The 15,421-nt window shown below is 44.4% G+C and overlaps 3 protein-coding genes across 10 annotated transcripts in view; 1 reads left to right on the top strand and 2 right to left on the bottom strand.

Moving 5' to 3' along the window:
• dgke (diacylglycerol kinase, epsilon) overlaps positions 1 to 15,421 on the bottom strand; it is a 181,387-nt gene that overhangs the window by 86,040 nt on the left and 79,926 nt on the right. The window lies entirely within an intron of this gene.
• Positions 1 to 15,421, top strand: part of rasal3 (RAS protein activator like 3) — a 225,203-nt gene that overhangs the window by 149,670 nt on the left and 60,112 nt on the right. The gene's annotated exons all lie outside the window — the stretch shown is intronic.
• The window catches only part of LOC142994641 (endonuclease V-like), a 42,798-nt gene that overhangs the window by 9,232 nt on the left and 18,145 nt on the right, over positions 1 to 15,421 (bottom strand). The window contains exons 8-10 of one of the 8 annotated variants that reach the window (XR_012961423.1): positions 12,967 to 13,035; positions 12,246 to 12,293; positions 5,486 to 7,179 (exon numbers count right to left, since the gene is read on the bottom strand). The exons of 1 other annotated variant lie outside the window; for it this stretch is intronic. Coding sequence is in view for 4 of the 7 variants with exons in the window: in XM_076145432.1 (XP_076001547.1) it covers positions 7,111 to 7,179 (69 nt within the window). In the remaining 3 variants the exon portion in view is untranslated. Of the gene's footprint in view, positions 1 to 5,485; positions 7,180 to 7,532; positions 7,755 to 12,245; positions 12,294 to 12,325; positions 12,489 to 12,966; positions 13,036 to 15,421 lie in introns of those variants that run through there. 6 more of the 8 variants (XR_012961421.1, XR_012961422.1, XM_076145433.1 and 3 more) reach the window with 6 other exon arrangements.

Below are 15,421 nucleotides of genomic sequence, written 5' to 3'. Positions count from 1 at the left end.
ACTGGATTTAGTATCTTCAAGAACTCACAGGCAATACAAGCCGCCACCAGTCATGTTGATCTACTCTGCACCAGCACACACATTACAGCTTATGAATGGTGAGGCCTTACGGTGGGCTGTGGCGAAAGAGCCCCGAGGCTGCGGCTTCGTTATAGTGAGTAATGACGTGTGTGTGTGTGTGTATGTAGGTGTTACCATGTGTGTGTGTGAGTGTAGGAGCGGCTGGTTTTCTCACAGTCACGAGTAAATACGACAGCATATGGCGACAGCATCGCATTCTCACACAAGGAGAAAGTGTCTCCAGGGAGCAGTGCGGAATATGTGTGACTCGGAGGCACAGGTATAAAGGCACTGTAGCTGCTGAGGGGGTGTCAGGGCCAGGAGAAGAGGCTGATGCTGCAGATCAGCATGACATTATTTCAAGGCTCCAACCTGTGAGCTGCATTTGTAATTTCCTTTAGGGTCCCTGATGCAGAAACCTGCATAGAACATGAGATTCATGCTGGTCTATGCTGATGATCTTGATCATTAACTGAGGTTAAAGGTGAGGACTTTCCAATGACAAATGTTACACAGTCTGTCATACAGTCACAGGATTGCCTCTGTGTTGAAGCAGTCCAAAAATTTGGGGTGCGATTGAACACCCGGTTGAAAAACACTGATCTATGTAATGGCGTGTCAACGTATCTGACACCTGTGTTTGTCCATGCCCAGAACATCCTGTGTGGATTCTCATGTGTCGCTTCATGCCTCCATTTGAAGTGAATGTCATGTGAACCTTCAGGTAGTCATTTCGAGTGAAATTTCTCCACAAACTGAGCAACCATATGGCTTCTCTCCTGTGTGGATTCTCATGTGGCCCTTCAGGTGTCCATTTTTAGTGAACTTTTTACCACAAACTGAGCAACTTAATGGTTTCTGTCATGTGTGGATTATCATCTGTCGCTTCAGGCTGCTCCTTTCAGTGAAGATTTGACCCCAAACTGAGAAATCAAATGGCTTCTTGCCTGTGTGAATTCTCATATGTCGATTCAGGCTTCCCCTTTGAGTGAAGGTTTAACCACAAACTGAGCATGTAAATGGTTTCTCTCCTGTGTGGATTCTCATATGTCTCTTCAGCCTTCCCCTTTGAGTGAACTTTTTACCACAAACTGAGCAAGTAAATGGCTTCTCTTCTGTGTGGATTCTCCTTTGGACCTTCAGCTCTCCATTCAGAGTTGAGATGCTGGATGGACGCTCAGCATCTGTGGTCTCATCACTTTGACTTGGATCAAGCTGTGAGTAGTAAACTTTGACTTGAGCATCTTCACTCTTCACATACTCCTTCAGACCGTGAAGCTGCTGTCCGTCCTTACTGATCCTTAGTGCTTCATGTTCCTCTTTAATATTTGGATGCTCTGGCTTCTCCTGGTCCGGACTTGGGATCCACTTTTGCTGCACAAACAGCTGCTGGATGTCTAAAGGCAATGCTGAAATAGACAAATACACAATTGAACACTTTTGTGGTTATTTCTGTCCAAGTTTGTATCGGACATACTAACATCAAATTCTTTGTCCCTTCCCCTACATGTAGTGTATACATAATGATTTTCAACAAACCTTTACTTAGCAAAACAATATTAGGTTATGTTAGATTATATAATATTGTGAACGCCTCTCTTCATATAAGGGAAGGCAATTCATATATCAAGAGAAATAAATGGATCTTAAAGAATAATATTGGACTTTATTGTTTATCGTCATTAAATGCTCTGCTTGTAAAGTGGCTCGAGATAACGTTTGGTTATACGTTATAACAGTACAGTGATGAGCTGTACTTCTTTATTATAAAACAGGAGGAAGACAATTGCTATCATAACTATCATAAATTGAACAAACCTAGTCTGTGTAAACGGACTTCAGGGTTGAGGGCTTCATACAGTCGTGTCCGTTGTCTGTCGTTCTCCTGTTGTGACCGGGAGAGTTCTTCTTCTAAAGCTTGGATCTCTTTTCGGAGCTCTTCCACAGCCGCAGATGTTTGCGCGCTCAGCGTTTGGACTGTGGACATTTTCACACCAGGACGGAAACTTGATGTTGTTGTTTACCAAACGTCAATTTGAAACTGTCTTCAGCAGCTGCTAGCCTAGTCTCAGTAGAAGTTAGCGAAGCTCTGTTACGACCCCTTTAAATGGGTCTTAACGGAAGGTGGAGGCGACACATATTTAACCCGTTTCTGGTAGAAACGATGCTGCTTTAGTGTGTATTTACAATCCCTCAAGTCAGGCAACAAAGGTGTTTCAGGACAAGGAAAGAGAAGTTATTTTAAGAGCACGCAACAACAAACCCGAAGACTATTGGCTGATTCCTCTCAGTGGGCGGGGCAACGTAGATAGGTAGGTAGGTAGGTAGGCAGGCAGGCAGGTAGGTAGGTAGGTAGGTAGGTAGGTAGGTAGGTAGATAGATAGATAGATAGATAGATAGATAGATAGATAGATAGATAGATAGATAGATAGATGTCAGCAGATGTCTACTTTTTTCTGGGATGACTAATATTCATCAGTGTCAGCTACCTCTAATTATTTATACCACCACACAGCCACACTCGCATGCAATATTTGCACACACAGTCTCATGAGGTGTTATTATTACTCCCCTAAATCTCAGGACAGCACTGATGTGAATGAGAGCACGCTGCTGCTGAGTTTAAAAGACAAGCTGATTGCTTCATGCAGAGCAAACATAAAGTAAATAGGACCCCCGAGTTATCATAATGGAATATGTGTTCTACATATTTAGATGCACTGGATTAGAGGGCAGAAATTCCATCTTGACCTCCTTAAATATTCCTTGTGTGTTCTGCATTCACACATTGTTTCCTATAATTCACGAGCAAAGTAAACCAAATAGAGGTTATGATATTCATCCACGACTGGTTTCTCTTGTTTTACAAGAAAGAACATATGTAGCGAGTTAACACACACTTCAGTGTTACGCAACAAAGCTAAGGTGGGAATCTCATTAGTGTCTAAAGACTCTGGCCAGTGGGAAAGGCTACTGAGTGTTAAACCCACTCTTGACATTGCTGACTGCAGCGCCTCACAAACTAGAGCACAGCAGTGTGCTGGCAGCAACCACAGAGTAACTAAGCAGGGCTGGACTTCACATAATAGCCACTCAATGAAAACAAAAGCTCGGGCTCTGTCTGCTGAGCCTCTGGTCTTTGAGCAGAAAAATCTAATAACCGATGTTCGCTACATCTCCTCTGCCTCGTCCAAGGCTGATGTGTCCTTATTACAATAGATCGGCCTCAATTGATTTGTCTTTAGAAGCCTTGGGGGGGAAAAGACCTCATTGATTTTCTGGTTTACAGTGAGGGCATGTGAGAAGTTGGAGCTCACAGAATAGTGGATGGCAAAACACCTGCACAGTGTGTGTGTGTACGTTATGTGTGTAGATATAGCCACACACACACACACACGCATAGGTGTATGTGTGTGGTTTTGTTTTGAATCAGCGTGACTGTGCTTGTGGCAGGGCTTATATTGGAGATAAACAAGGCTATCTGTCTGCTGTGGTAGCAGCTCACCTGTCACCATAACTCAAGAGCCAGGAGGCGCGTCCAGGTCATCTATCAATCACAGATGTCTGGGTGCCACAACTGAACAACAGGCTGTGCCACTGGTGGAGATATGACACAAACACCAGGGACACCTTTAAAATGAACAGAAATGGAAAACAGAAAACACATGGAAGATTCATTTGTATACACTGAAGCTGCCTCACCACTTATGACAAACTCAATCCTGATATGATGACGAATTAAGAAGGTATCCCAAGCAAATGTACTTTGTGGCTATTATTTACTTCTGTTTACACCTTGACATATGATAAATACCATCCTGCTGCTATGGGGCTTGGGAAAATATGTGTCATGACCATGATGCATGCTGGGATGAAGCCACCTTGTTTGTTTACTTAGCACATTACAGATATGTAGCCTCAGCAATTGCATTTGGAAGTTTTTGTTGTTGCTGACTGTAGTTGGATGGGTAGGTGGAATTCTGCAGGAAAGATTGGTTACAAATAATATCCAAATAGGCTTGCAGTATTTCTTCACATCAAACCAGTGTGTTATCTAAAAGCTACTAATGAATCAAATGAGAGTCCAATAACAATACACCTGTTGTCAATGCTCATCAGTAGCTGACAAACATAATTCCAAAGAGAAAGCAAATCATCACTTGCTTCATTCCTGCGGCACAAACAGAGAAATTAAAAAGGTTTTCGTTTTAGTGCTGGCAGGTTAACATGGCGTTCATGGTTCATTCAAGTGTGCCTGTATGTGCGTAGCTGACATTATTGACATTACCCACAAACGCAGTGAGTCACGATGCACAGGAAAGGTCGAAGCATGATGCACAGACATACAGACAGGCACACATTCTATTGATTCACTCATCGGTGTGACTTCTAACATGTAGCTTTGAGGACCATTATCCTCTCAGCAGTACATCACCTAAACCAGTGACACATCTATACAGTGACTCAACAACAAAAGAAAGATTTGGGGCCGTTGTGATGCGTCACATTCATGATGACGTCGTTAAGGCGGCGCGTTTGTGAGAAAGGGGGCCTGAAAATGAGTCACTGTATCCATTGTAGAGCTGCTTATAGAGCCCTGTTTCCCCCAGGGCGCGTCTATGAAGACTTGTTACAGGTTTTTATTGGAGATGTCTTTATATTTAATTCACTAAAACCATCTTTTCTTTCTGGCGATCACAAAAGTGCTGACAAATTTGAAACCCAAAGTAAAACCCACAGGACACAGAAAAATATACAGTGAAAAATGCTATAATTACTTTTACATCCTCACATTTTTTTAGTATTTTTTTTAATGAGAGAAATAATGTGCTGCACCTGCTGATTGATTGAAGTGTTCAAAAATGGCTGGCTAGGTGTAAGTTACTACACATTACTTTAACATCTATCACATGAAAGGGACATTGAAAGTTATTTTTTTTCTGTTCCAGGGTCTTGACCGATCTCTTACTGGAGTTTAAAGATTGTGTAATTACCATACACATACACACTACTAACCTTCATCTACTGTACCAGAGGGACTGACAGCTGAACGTGATCAATACAATTATCATGGCCTTTTCCCTTTTGACCCGCCAGTGACAAGGATCTAAGAATTACAACACTGTGTCTATGGTGGAAAATATAATTAAAAGTTGAAGAAAGAAAGAAAGAAAGAAAGAAAGAAACCGTGTTCCTAATATTTTGTCGACTCCATTAACAAACATGAGAGGGGCAAAATAAGGAGCACCAATCAATATAATGCACCCTAGTAGGCCACCGCCACTTAGTACCAACTCAGTAATTAACATAAAGCAGAATTATCACTCTTTGGACAATGTAAACAAATGTATAAATTTCATAAATGTAAAAAATTTCTACAACTTGTTTAGTTGTCACCTGTGCCCCCCCCGACAACCCCACCCACTCATTCTCCTTTTCCCTCTGTCTTCCCATCTCTCATTCCGAGGGCCTCAGCGATTGTTCTTGTTATCGCTCAGAAGTGCACCGGGGTTTTGTGTGTCAGTGTATGTGTGTGTGCTTGTTTGACTACGACCCGGCGGGTTGTGAAAAATGAGGCAGGTGGCAGCAATTTATCAACACTGGAGCTGCGCGCTTGGCGACGCTCTGGCAGAGGGAGACGAGGCGAGGAGACGCGATGCTGTGGGGTGTTTCTATGTGAGGCCAGGCGTGATGAAATGGATGCGGTTCCTCTTTTCTGTCTTTGCCGCATCAGACAGACAGGATAAAGACAAGAGGGGAGGAGGGGAGGGGAGGGGAGGGGAGGACGGGTCTTTCCTCTCTCCCCATCGACTTTCCTCCCTCAGCATCTCCCTTCACATCATCCCTAACACTGCCCTCTCCTCCGCCTCCTCGATTCATCCAAGGGAGTCTGTCTTTAAGGGTTTGCTTTACAAATGTGCAATACGCACTTTTCCCCCCGTTCCCCTTTCTCCTTTTACTATGCAATTTGTATCTCCGCTGGTGTGGAAACAGATGACAGAATGCCAATAGAAAGTGGGAATTAATATACGTAGGGAGAGAAACTCTTTTACAGTCCAACAATGCCACGTCAACTCTCTCTCCCTCTTCCACGCACAAGAAACAACTCTTGATTTATCTCCCTCACTATCATCTCTGCTCTCAAACCCCTAAATCAGCATGTACACACACACACCCACCCACACTTATCTTCAATTTATCTCCTTCTCCTTTCCACACTTCAGTGCATACACACACACACACAAACACACAAATATACTGTACACACACACACGCTCGCGCCCACACACGGCATGTCGACCCAGCAACATGCTGCCTCAGGCAAACAGTTCTTTCCTCTCAACTGGGAGGAGAGGAGGAGAATATATTTCATTAAAAGTAATCATTGTGATGATCTTCGCCTGAATGCCAGTGGTGATATCATCTTACTGGCAGATAAGAGGAGTGACAACCAATGCACGAGCAAAATCGGACCAAGCTGCGCCAGGGAAACAGCAGCAGATGAGGAGCAAGAGGACAGTTAAGCAGGGATGATGAAACAAGGGAACACAAGAACACGAGAGGGAAGCCAGAGCTGCCAGGGGGGATTGTTAGGCTGAGATAAATGACTTCATCATAACTCCAGCTTTGATTTCAATACCAACATTTGGTTTCAACAGAGGAACAGCCAGCATACTCTATAACCTTACTGTGGTGGTGTTTCATGCACATGCATCCATGAGGGGAAACGAATTATGGAACAAAGAGAATAACAAGCAGCTACGTAGCAGTGTTATAACCGAGTTCTGACTGAAGAATGTGAAGTGTGCGTGTGCGTGTGTGTGTGTTCTGCATTTTTCCCTCAAACATGACACAGGAGAGGAAAGGATGACTGCGTGTGTTTGCCGTTTGACCATGAGTGATGCGTTCAGGCTGCTCATGGTGAACAGGAGCCGGTGTGGTGAGACGTTGTCACATTCAGCTGCTCTTCCCTGGAACAGCTGGTGATCTGCCAAACAGCAGCGTTTGTTTATTGGTTTACTTAAAAGGAACAATGCACATGAATAGACATTACATTAAAGATTTAGCCAAAAGGCTCCATTCCGTCGGCAGTCCCTGGCCAGATGTTACAGCGGCACCCTGAAGAGTACAGAAAATTAGAATAAAACATAGATTGCAATAAAACACAAGCAAACAAAGCAATAATAAAAGCAAGAAGCCTACGAGGTAAAACACACAACACAACACCATGCACACAAAGCAAGCACACAACACATACAGTGCATTTCAATACAACACACACATCACACAGGATGAGTGACTGTGTAACATGTACACATTTGCAAAAAACAAACAAATATGACCTCTGACCTGCAGATTTATAGAGAAAACAAGCATTATTGGCAAAAACAGACTTTTCTTTAACTATCCTCATCATAACAGAGTATTATCACAACTTCAGACGGTGTGGTTACTGACAGTGAGACATTTACTTGATTTACTTCACTTGTGTGTGTGCGGGGTCAGTAAGTGATAGGAGGGCGTGGGAGAGGGGGGGTTGGGGGCAGGCTGGGAACCATCATTAAAGGTCTGTGCCCCGCAGTCACCTCAGCATCTTTTATTTACTGTCCCTCAGCAGCAGAGTTGTTGCCAGAACTGTTTGCTCCACAGTCTGGGTCAGTCTGGGCTGAGTGCCTGCAACACAGAGCCAGAGGCTGCACACACGCACGCACGCACGCACACACACACACACACACACACACACACACACACTGCTGGCTGAAAACGTTGTGTTCTGTGAATAAACTTCTAATGAATGCGTCAGGTGCCTCTCCTACCATCATTAGAAAATATAAATGAGGATCAATTAGTAAACATAAAAGTCCTAAAAATGTTGCATGTGCATCTGGATCTGTCTGATCTCCAAATACACAATCTGTAATCGTGTGGTTCATCCACCAAACACTCCTTTGCTCGCTTTGGTTTTCTGCTAAATGTAACTAGTAAGTAACAAGTAAGAAACAAACAGGAATGAAAATGTTATGTACTTGTTGGAGGTTATTAGATAGAGCATCTACATCGGCGCGGTGTGGAGCTGAGCGTTTCCACAAACCTCCGCTCACACCGGCCCTGATAATCAATAAATCAACCTCAGCAGGTTCATTTGAATGATCCCCGGCTGAAAAGCTGCAGTGGGTTGATGCCAGACTGACAGTGATATACAGGGGATGTGTTTGTGAGAGGAGAGTGATGAAACATTCACCTCCTCTCCGGTTGGGTCCTCTGTTAATACTGATGCTGCTGATGCTGATGCTGAGTCCTACCTCCAGCAACAAGCTGTGTCCTTGTAGCACTATAACTTTTTAATGAGCGATGCAGCTCCCAGCGGAGCTCATTGGGCCAACCTTGGGCCGACGGCCTCCTCAACATTTCCATGACATTTCACAAATGTTTCAGAAAAGGGCACTAAAGTTTGTATATCAGCATGAATTTGATCGAAACAATCTTCATAGTGTTCATTAATAGGTTCTTGATAAATAGTTAATGGCTCTCGACAATGCTGAATGACAATATCACCAAGAAGTGCTTGAATGGGACATGTTTTATGCATTACAATGCTTTGATGAGAGAAATACACTGATACACTTCTGCTCTCCCTTGCTGTGACACAACTGTGCACATTGAGTGAAGACAGGCTGTTTTAGGCACTGTCTTTGTATGGCCCCCCTCTAAAAACATGCTGCTCTGTTCTGATTAACCCCATTTTTGACTCACTGTGTTGTCTATCCAGGTGTATGAGAAACTAAAGTGTGTAAATGGTTGATGTAAAAGTGTTCAGGAATAAAGGATCAATATGAAACAAGTCTTTCTTTGCACTTCAGGAGCTTTTGATTTGTCTTACTGGGTGCGTTTCCTGAGGCGTCAAGCTCAAGACTTTCAGCAACTCTGATACCTGCTCAACAATCTAAATGACATACACATCATTTATAATCTAGTGGAGATCCCAAAGTTTCCATAAACACAGGAAATTCCTCGCAAAAGTTTGAGGAACTGTCTATCAAGTAATGGAAAATGAATACCAAACGATTTGCAGGTTATTTTTTGGGGTTTGCACACAAGTTCAATATAGAGGTGGAACAAACTGGAACAGAATAAACTGTGTGTGATGCCGACACACAGTGTGGAATAAATGTTTTTACCACTTCAATATTGCCCCGAGTGGAACATTATGGAGGTAAAACAGACCATGAAACTAAAAAAGAGGCAGTTTTGATGAGGAACAAATCAGGATCATTAATGGATGTATTGCTGTAGTTTAGGTGTGGATCAAAAAAAATGACCTCACAGATATGATTCATAATGATACACAGTTACACAAGCAAACAGAAGTCATACCATTCCTTTACTCTGATCACTGATAAGAGGTTTTGATCTTCTCCCCCTGGATCTTCTTTTTCTGTCTCTCTCTCTGTCATTGATTGTTCCACTCTTTCTCTCTCTCTCCCTCCGCTCTCCCTCATCCGTTCCGATCTCTTCCTCCCCTCCCCCGCTGCTCCATCTTTCATGTTTCTATGCTCTCCGTTTGACAGACGCAGAAACTCCATTTCCCCCGTGCCACCCAGGGACGGCGGATCGTTGTCGATACGCTCGTTCCTGGATGAACTGAGATAGACAGACAGACAGACAGACAGACAGACAGACGCACTGTGGAGCTCAGAGCTTTCAGCCGCTCCACGTGCTTCTCTTTCTCTTTTCACCACAGTAGGGTTCAATCTGATATCTGTTCGTAACTGCGTTCTTTCAAACCGCTCCTCCTTTCTGGTGCGACTCAATTTACAACAACTCAATGTACATTTGGAAGCGTGAGAGCAAATTGCCTGTGAGAACTGAATGGGCCTCAAAGAAGAAAGCTGGAGAAAAGAGTCTGAAGAGTGCAACTAAATGACCTGGACATCGATTTCTTTCAGCACACTCAAGATTCCATATTCCTGAGATCACTTTACGGAAACACAGCACCAGTGTGAAGTGTCAGTAAAGAGTCGATAAAGTTCCCGAACACCTGTTACCAGTATTTGCCTGGCAAGAGGTGCTGTGGGAGTGTATTTCCTTATTAGCACGCAAAAGTGAAAACCTCTTAGATGCTAAACTTCAGCGCTAAGAAGAGAAAGTGTGTTTGCCTCAATCGTTACGTTTCGTCTCTTCAAAGGCTGTAGAGAGCAGACGATTGACCATTCCTCCATCTCAGCGCTACAAAGTGTGACTCTCTAATCAGACGCGGCTTGTGAACGCGCTGACCTTTACCTGGGGCGCCCCCTGGCTGCAGCATGACAGTAACGCAGCACCGGCGCGCTAATTGACGGAAGGAAAACATAATGAATGAGCTTTGATTACCACTGCGCTCCATTGTGTCAAGATCATGTTTGTTTGAAATCAGTGTTGGCTCCGTTTCACCAGTGGGATGAGCTTAGCACCAACACGCTGTTGAGCACTGTTGCCATAGTTATCTGGGGTTTTATGTGCCTCTTGCAGTGATTTCAACGAATAGAATCATCAATACAAAACTATCAAATGACATGAGCGGCTCATCAGCTTTAGATGGAGCACGACGCGTTCAAAAGTGCGAGGTTAAAGCCGTGTGAAGGCCCGGAGGACCCTGCTGCAGCCGTGCCTGCTCAGCACAAAGCCGCTCTCCCTGTCGGTATTTCTTTGTAGAGAGGCTGATCAAAGGCGACAGAGCGCTCAGAGGATTCACCGCATCAGGAGCTTCTGAGGGGATGACCGCGGACATCCCATTATGTTTCCCAATAGGATACAGTGGAGAGATACATGAGTGCATATCCCTGTGTCTGCGTGTGTGTGTGTGTGTGGTGTGCGAGCATCTGTGGGCAATGTAGCCAGTGAGGGTAAACAACAGCCTGTGATTTGGTGCAGAATATCAGATTGCCTCCTCGTGTGAGCGAGTGCACAATGTTTGAGTTTTGAAGCTCCACTGAGTGTGTGAGCTTTGATCAGTAATGAGGAAAGTAACAGAGCGCAGCGGCTGTTAGTTAAGATGAGAATCACAGGATCAAAGGCTTTTTCTCCCCTTATTACTCCCTCCTTAGTGCTCTGTGTCTCTGTGCAGGCGTCCCTGCCTCAACCTGCCCCTTCAAAAATTCTGAGCACCTGACCAAAGCTCTGAAGTATTACACTTCCACCTTTGCTGCAGCAGAATGTCCTAGCAGCTGGTGAAAGTCCAAAGTTGCAGACACAAGCGTATAAACGTTCAGTGTAATGATCAGATTTGGGGTATAGCTTCACCAAAAACAGACTTTGCCGCTCGCTTAGATCAGGGAAGCGTCCAGTTTCAATTGGTTGCAGAAAGTTGCGTACTTCTTGCTGGAAAACAACACAGAACGTTGGAAACTCAAGCATGTCAGTGTGATGATGTCATTGGACCTTTAGGTAAAGTGTCAATGGTCATGATTGTCCCACAATGCCATGCACAACAGAAATGAAAGAATAATGCTGAAGGAATATCAAACTACTTTAAAAAGTTACTTCTGTCTCTCTGCTGGTGTCCAAGGCTCAGTGGCGCACACACACACACACACACACACACTGCTCTGAACCAGGACAAATATATGGAGCAGAACTTTAATTTAATTCTACTTTGTCTGTGCGAGTACGTTCTGTTCTGTTCTTTGAGGTTCAGGTAGAGACATTTTGGAGAATCTACATCATCATCATGTTCCCTGGCTGGTTGCTGTGCAATTGCTTAGTCTCGACTGATGGATATGATTCATGAGTTACGGTTCCGAACTTTTGTCTCTGTGAAGAGATTTGGCAAGGCCTATATCCTTCAAACTTTTTCTTTATGTCTTAAAAAATACTATACAGCCGCTTCTCTGTCTACTTAATCACCATGTGGAGGACGGTGACGCAGCAGACTCCATCTTTATTGCACTGAATGCAATAAGCGTGAAACTTGACACCCTGCGAAGGAAACGCATTTGTCTCTTATTTCCGCAATCTCATTCTTTCCATGGCTACCCTGAGATCATGATTACATGTGAGGGTTTGATACATAAAGCTGCAGTCATACCAGATATTGGCCGCTGCAGCAAATGTAATTCGCCCCCCTGCAGTGATGATCAGGAGTCCCAGAAGTTCCATAACAACATTATCTCGCACGCATTAACGACTGTAGAGATACAGAAACTTACTTCTTCTGTTAGCGGAAAGAACACTGCAGGGCTGCCATCACTGTAATCCTGATTGTAACAGAGAATAGAACAAAACGATAATGATGTCATAGGTCGACAGGTCAGCAGAAACTGAACTGCTGGCTGAAGCTGAAGCTTGCTTTATTGCAGCGTCTGCAAATGACTTTTCATGTTAAAGAGTGTATGTGTGCGGCATAAATCAAGAGCTTTGATCGGACTCATCTCCCTCTTCACCAAAGCAGTCTGGTGCAAATGGTGCAGTGCCCCACACACACAAACACACACACACACACACACACACACACTGATCCACCTGATGATCCCGCACTCAATCTCACCTCACACCCTGAAACACTCAGAGAATGGATCATTACTCTTTGGCTGAGCTGCTCTGTGCTCACACACCGTGAGGATTTCAAAGGGTTACAAGAGCAAATAGGTGAGATTTTGAATACGTCTCTTCATGATAAGTCAATTTTCCAAACAAATCAAGGTATTTATCCTCTTCTACACTTAATTTCAACATCTCGTGTTAGAGGTGACTCATTCTTCTCGCTCTTTCTAAAGTAACAAACAGCCGCGGTGGCTTTAAATATGCATTTTGGGGAAAACCCTGGATGAGTCAGGCTGTAGCTTGTAAACTATTTAAAGACGTGTAAACCTCTTCTCTTCTCTTCCAAACTCTACTGGGCTCATTCCGAGTGCAAAATCTGTCACTTACATCATCTGCCATTCATGTGTCTGTCGCTGGGAAGTGTGTGCGAAGGTATTCTCTGGAGCGACAGTCAGCCTGCGAGAAAGGTAGAGGAAGAGAGAGTGTGTGTGTGAGTGAGAGAGGGGGGGGGGAGGGAGAGGGAGAGGGTGAGAGAGATTCTAACAAGGTAACACAAACTATTTCTATCTGCTCAGGTGCAGTCAGAGGGAGCAGACATTATTCCTTAGCTTGCTTGACCGTGTTTCACCGTCTGAACACCATCACAGGTGATCAACACGGCCGATACCATTCTTGCTGGTGTTTGCTGTCACGTTTAAAGAGTTTCTCAGCATCCATTTTAGAGATTCAACCCACACAATTTCACACAGTCAAATATGTTCCTCTAGCATTGCATGCTGGGATTCCTGGCACTGTTTTGAAGTGGAAATCAGAGGAAATTGAAGGAAAGCAGCAGTGGTTAAAGAGGTGAGAATCAGTGTTAGGCTTTCTGGAGACACGTGACGAGACAAGAGAGAGACAATGAGAGACGCAGAGAGACAAGAGAGACGCCGAGAGACGCAGAGAGACAAGAGAGACGCCGAGAGACGCAGAGAGACAAGAGAGACGCCGAGAGACGCAGAGAACGCGCCGTATCTGCAGCCCTGAATATGCAAATGAATTCAGCTCACCTCAGATTTGTTCAGTCGCATACGTGTGTGTGACTGCACCAAATCACTGCCTAATCTAAAGCTCATCACGTCACACTCGTTTCACACTCACGTTGGTTCTCGAAATACTCAAGAAACTCTAGAAACCAGAAGCTCACATATATTTACAAGCTGGGGTTCATTTTCCAATCAGGCAGAGCGTGTGAACAAACACTTCAGAAAGTCAAACTAATCAAAAATGTGTCTGATTAGAAGGAAATCAATTAAGAAATGTTGTGCCAGAACAAAGACCTGGACTTAAGTTTGAGTCACAAACTGAACTGGTTTCCTCTGGCTGACATTCCTGCCAAGGTGTCTAAAGCTCGGGTGAACAGATGCCCACTGCTGGCTGTCTCACACACACACATACGGACACAGACACAGACGAGCACACACACACACACACACACACAGGTCTGAGTCTTGACTTGAGTCCAGTGGCCTGAGGCAGCTCTTTATCCTCCAGCTACCCTGAGATCATTCATGCCAGGCTGCTGCTTTTTCTTTCCTCCTCCCGTCCTTTCCCAAATGCTTTTTCACGACCTCTCTCTCCCTTTCATTTTCCCATCTCACTGTCCCTCCCTTTCTTAACCTTTACCAAAATCCTCCTTCTCCCCCCCCCTCCAACTCCAAAGATCAAACTCATTGTCTCCAAACCTGACTCGCTCTCTGGTCTCTGTCCTCCCCTGCTCTCCTCTACGTCGTTCTCCAACCCGATTGCCGTCTCTGACCCTCAGACAGCCCCCGGGGCTACAGTCTGAGCCCGGGTCTAGTTGGCCGCAGTGGAGCTTCGCTGTCAATCTTAGGGGATGTTTTACCATCGTCAGTTGTTGATGCGATTGCTTTACACTTTGCCGGTTTCGACTCACTCTCTTTCTGCTCGTTCACTCGTTTTATTTTACACTGACGGCTCCTCTCAAATTCCACCATCAGTGTTGACATTCAAGCTGCTCCACACAGGAGAAAAGTGATTAATATCAGCTTTGGTGTTCTGTTCAAAAATGCAAAACAAACTCAAATAAGCTCCAATACAACCACGACTTGTTTCAAATAAATAACTTTAACCAAAGTTTCTCAATCTTACGATGGCGGTGCAAACCTTCAGTGGGGACAAAGCCTGAACCTGCATTCTGTCTGAACTAATGACGCCAAAAGAAAGATTTTATGGAACATATTCTTTAATCACTGCAAGTAAGTGAACCTTGTATTTAACTACTGGTGGAACCTCCTTTGGCTGCAATAAAGCTCCAACAAACATCTCATGTGGTTGCCCATTTCATGCACGAGTGGCTCTCTTCAAGCTGTGCTGCAGCATTTCGACAAAGATCTGGAACGGATGATTCAAAAACACACATTTTGCTAATTTTTAAACTCTTCTGCCATCAATTTGCCTGTGTGCTTTGGCGCGTTGTCCTGCTGCTACCATGAGATTCTGCTGAAAGTTGCGTGACAGAATTTTGAATCCGTTGTTGTTTCGATAACTGTTAGTCGTCCAGGGCCCGAGGCTGCAAAACAGAACCTGAGCCGTGGCGCTGAGCCGTCACGCCACCAGGCTTCACACATCCACAGAGCTGCCCCGGTGCCTTCTGAATATTTCTGCAGACCTTCTGCTGTAATCCCTGTGTTCTTTTTCACCTGTATGCCATCGCTGCACATGGCGTTCTCTGTGAGATCCTTACAGGACCTTCCACTAGGGGCGCAGTAGAGTAGACAGACTCTAAACAGACTGTTTCTCTTGTTATTGATTCAAGAACACCCAGGGTTTTAAAAATGCT

The sequence above is a fragment of the Genypterus blacodes genome, unplaced genomic scaffold (assembly GCF_046128005.1).
Source record: "Genypterus blacodes isolate CSIRO-AG114 ecotype Tasmania unplaced genomic scaffold, CSIRO-AGI_Gbla_v1 ptg000030l_1, whole genome shotgun sequence".
In the NCBI taxonomy this organism is placed as follows: Eukaryota; Metazoa; Chordata; class Actinopteri; order Ophidiiformes; family Ophidiidae; genus Genypterus; species Genypterus blacodes.
Note: the sequence above shows the minus strand (reverse complement) of the source record. Positions and strands in the feature narration are given on the sequence as shown.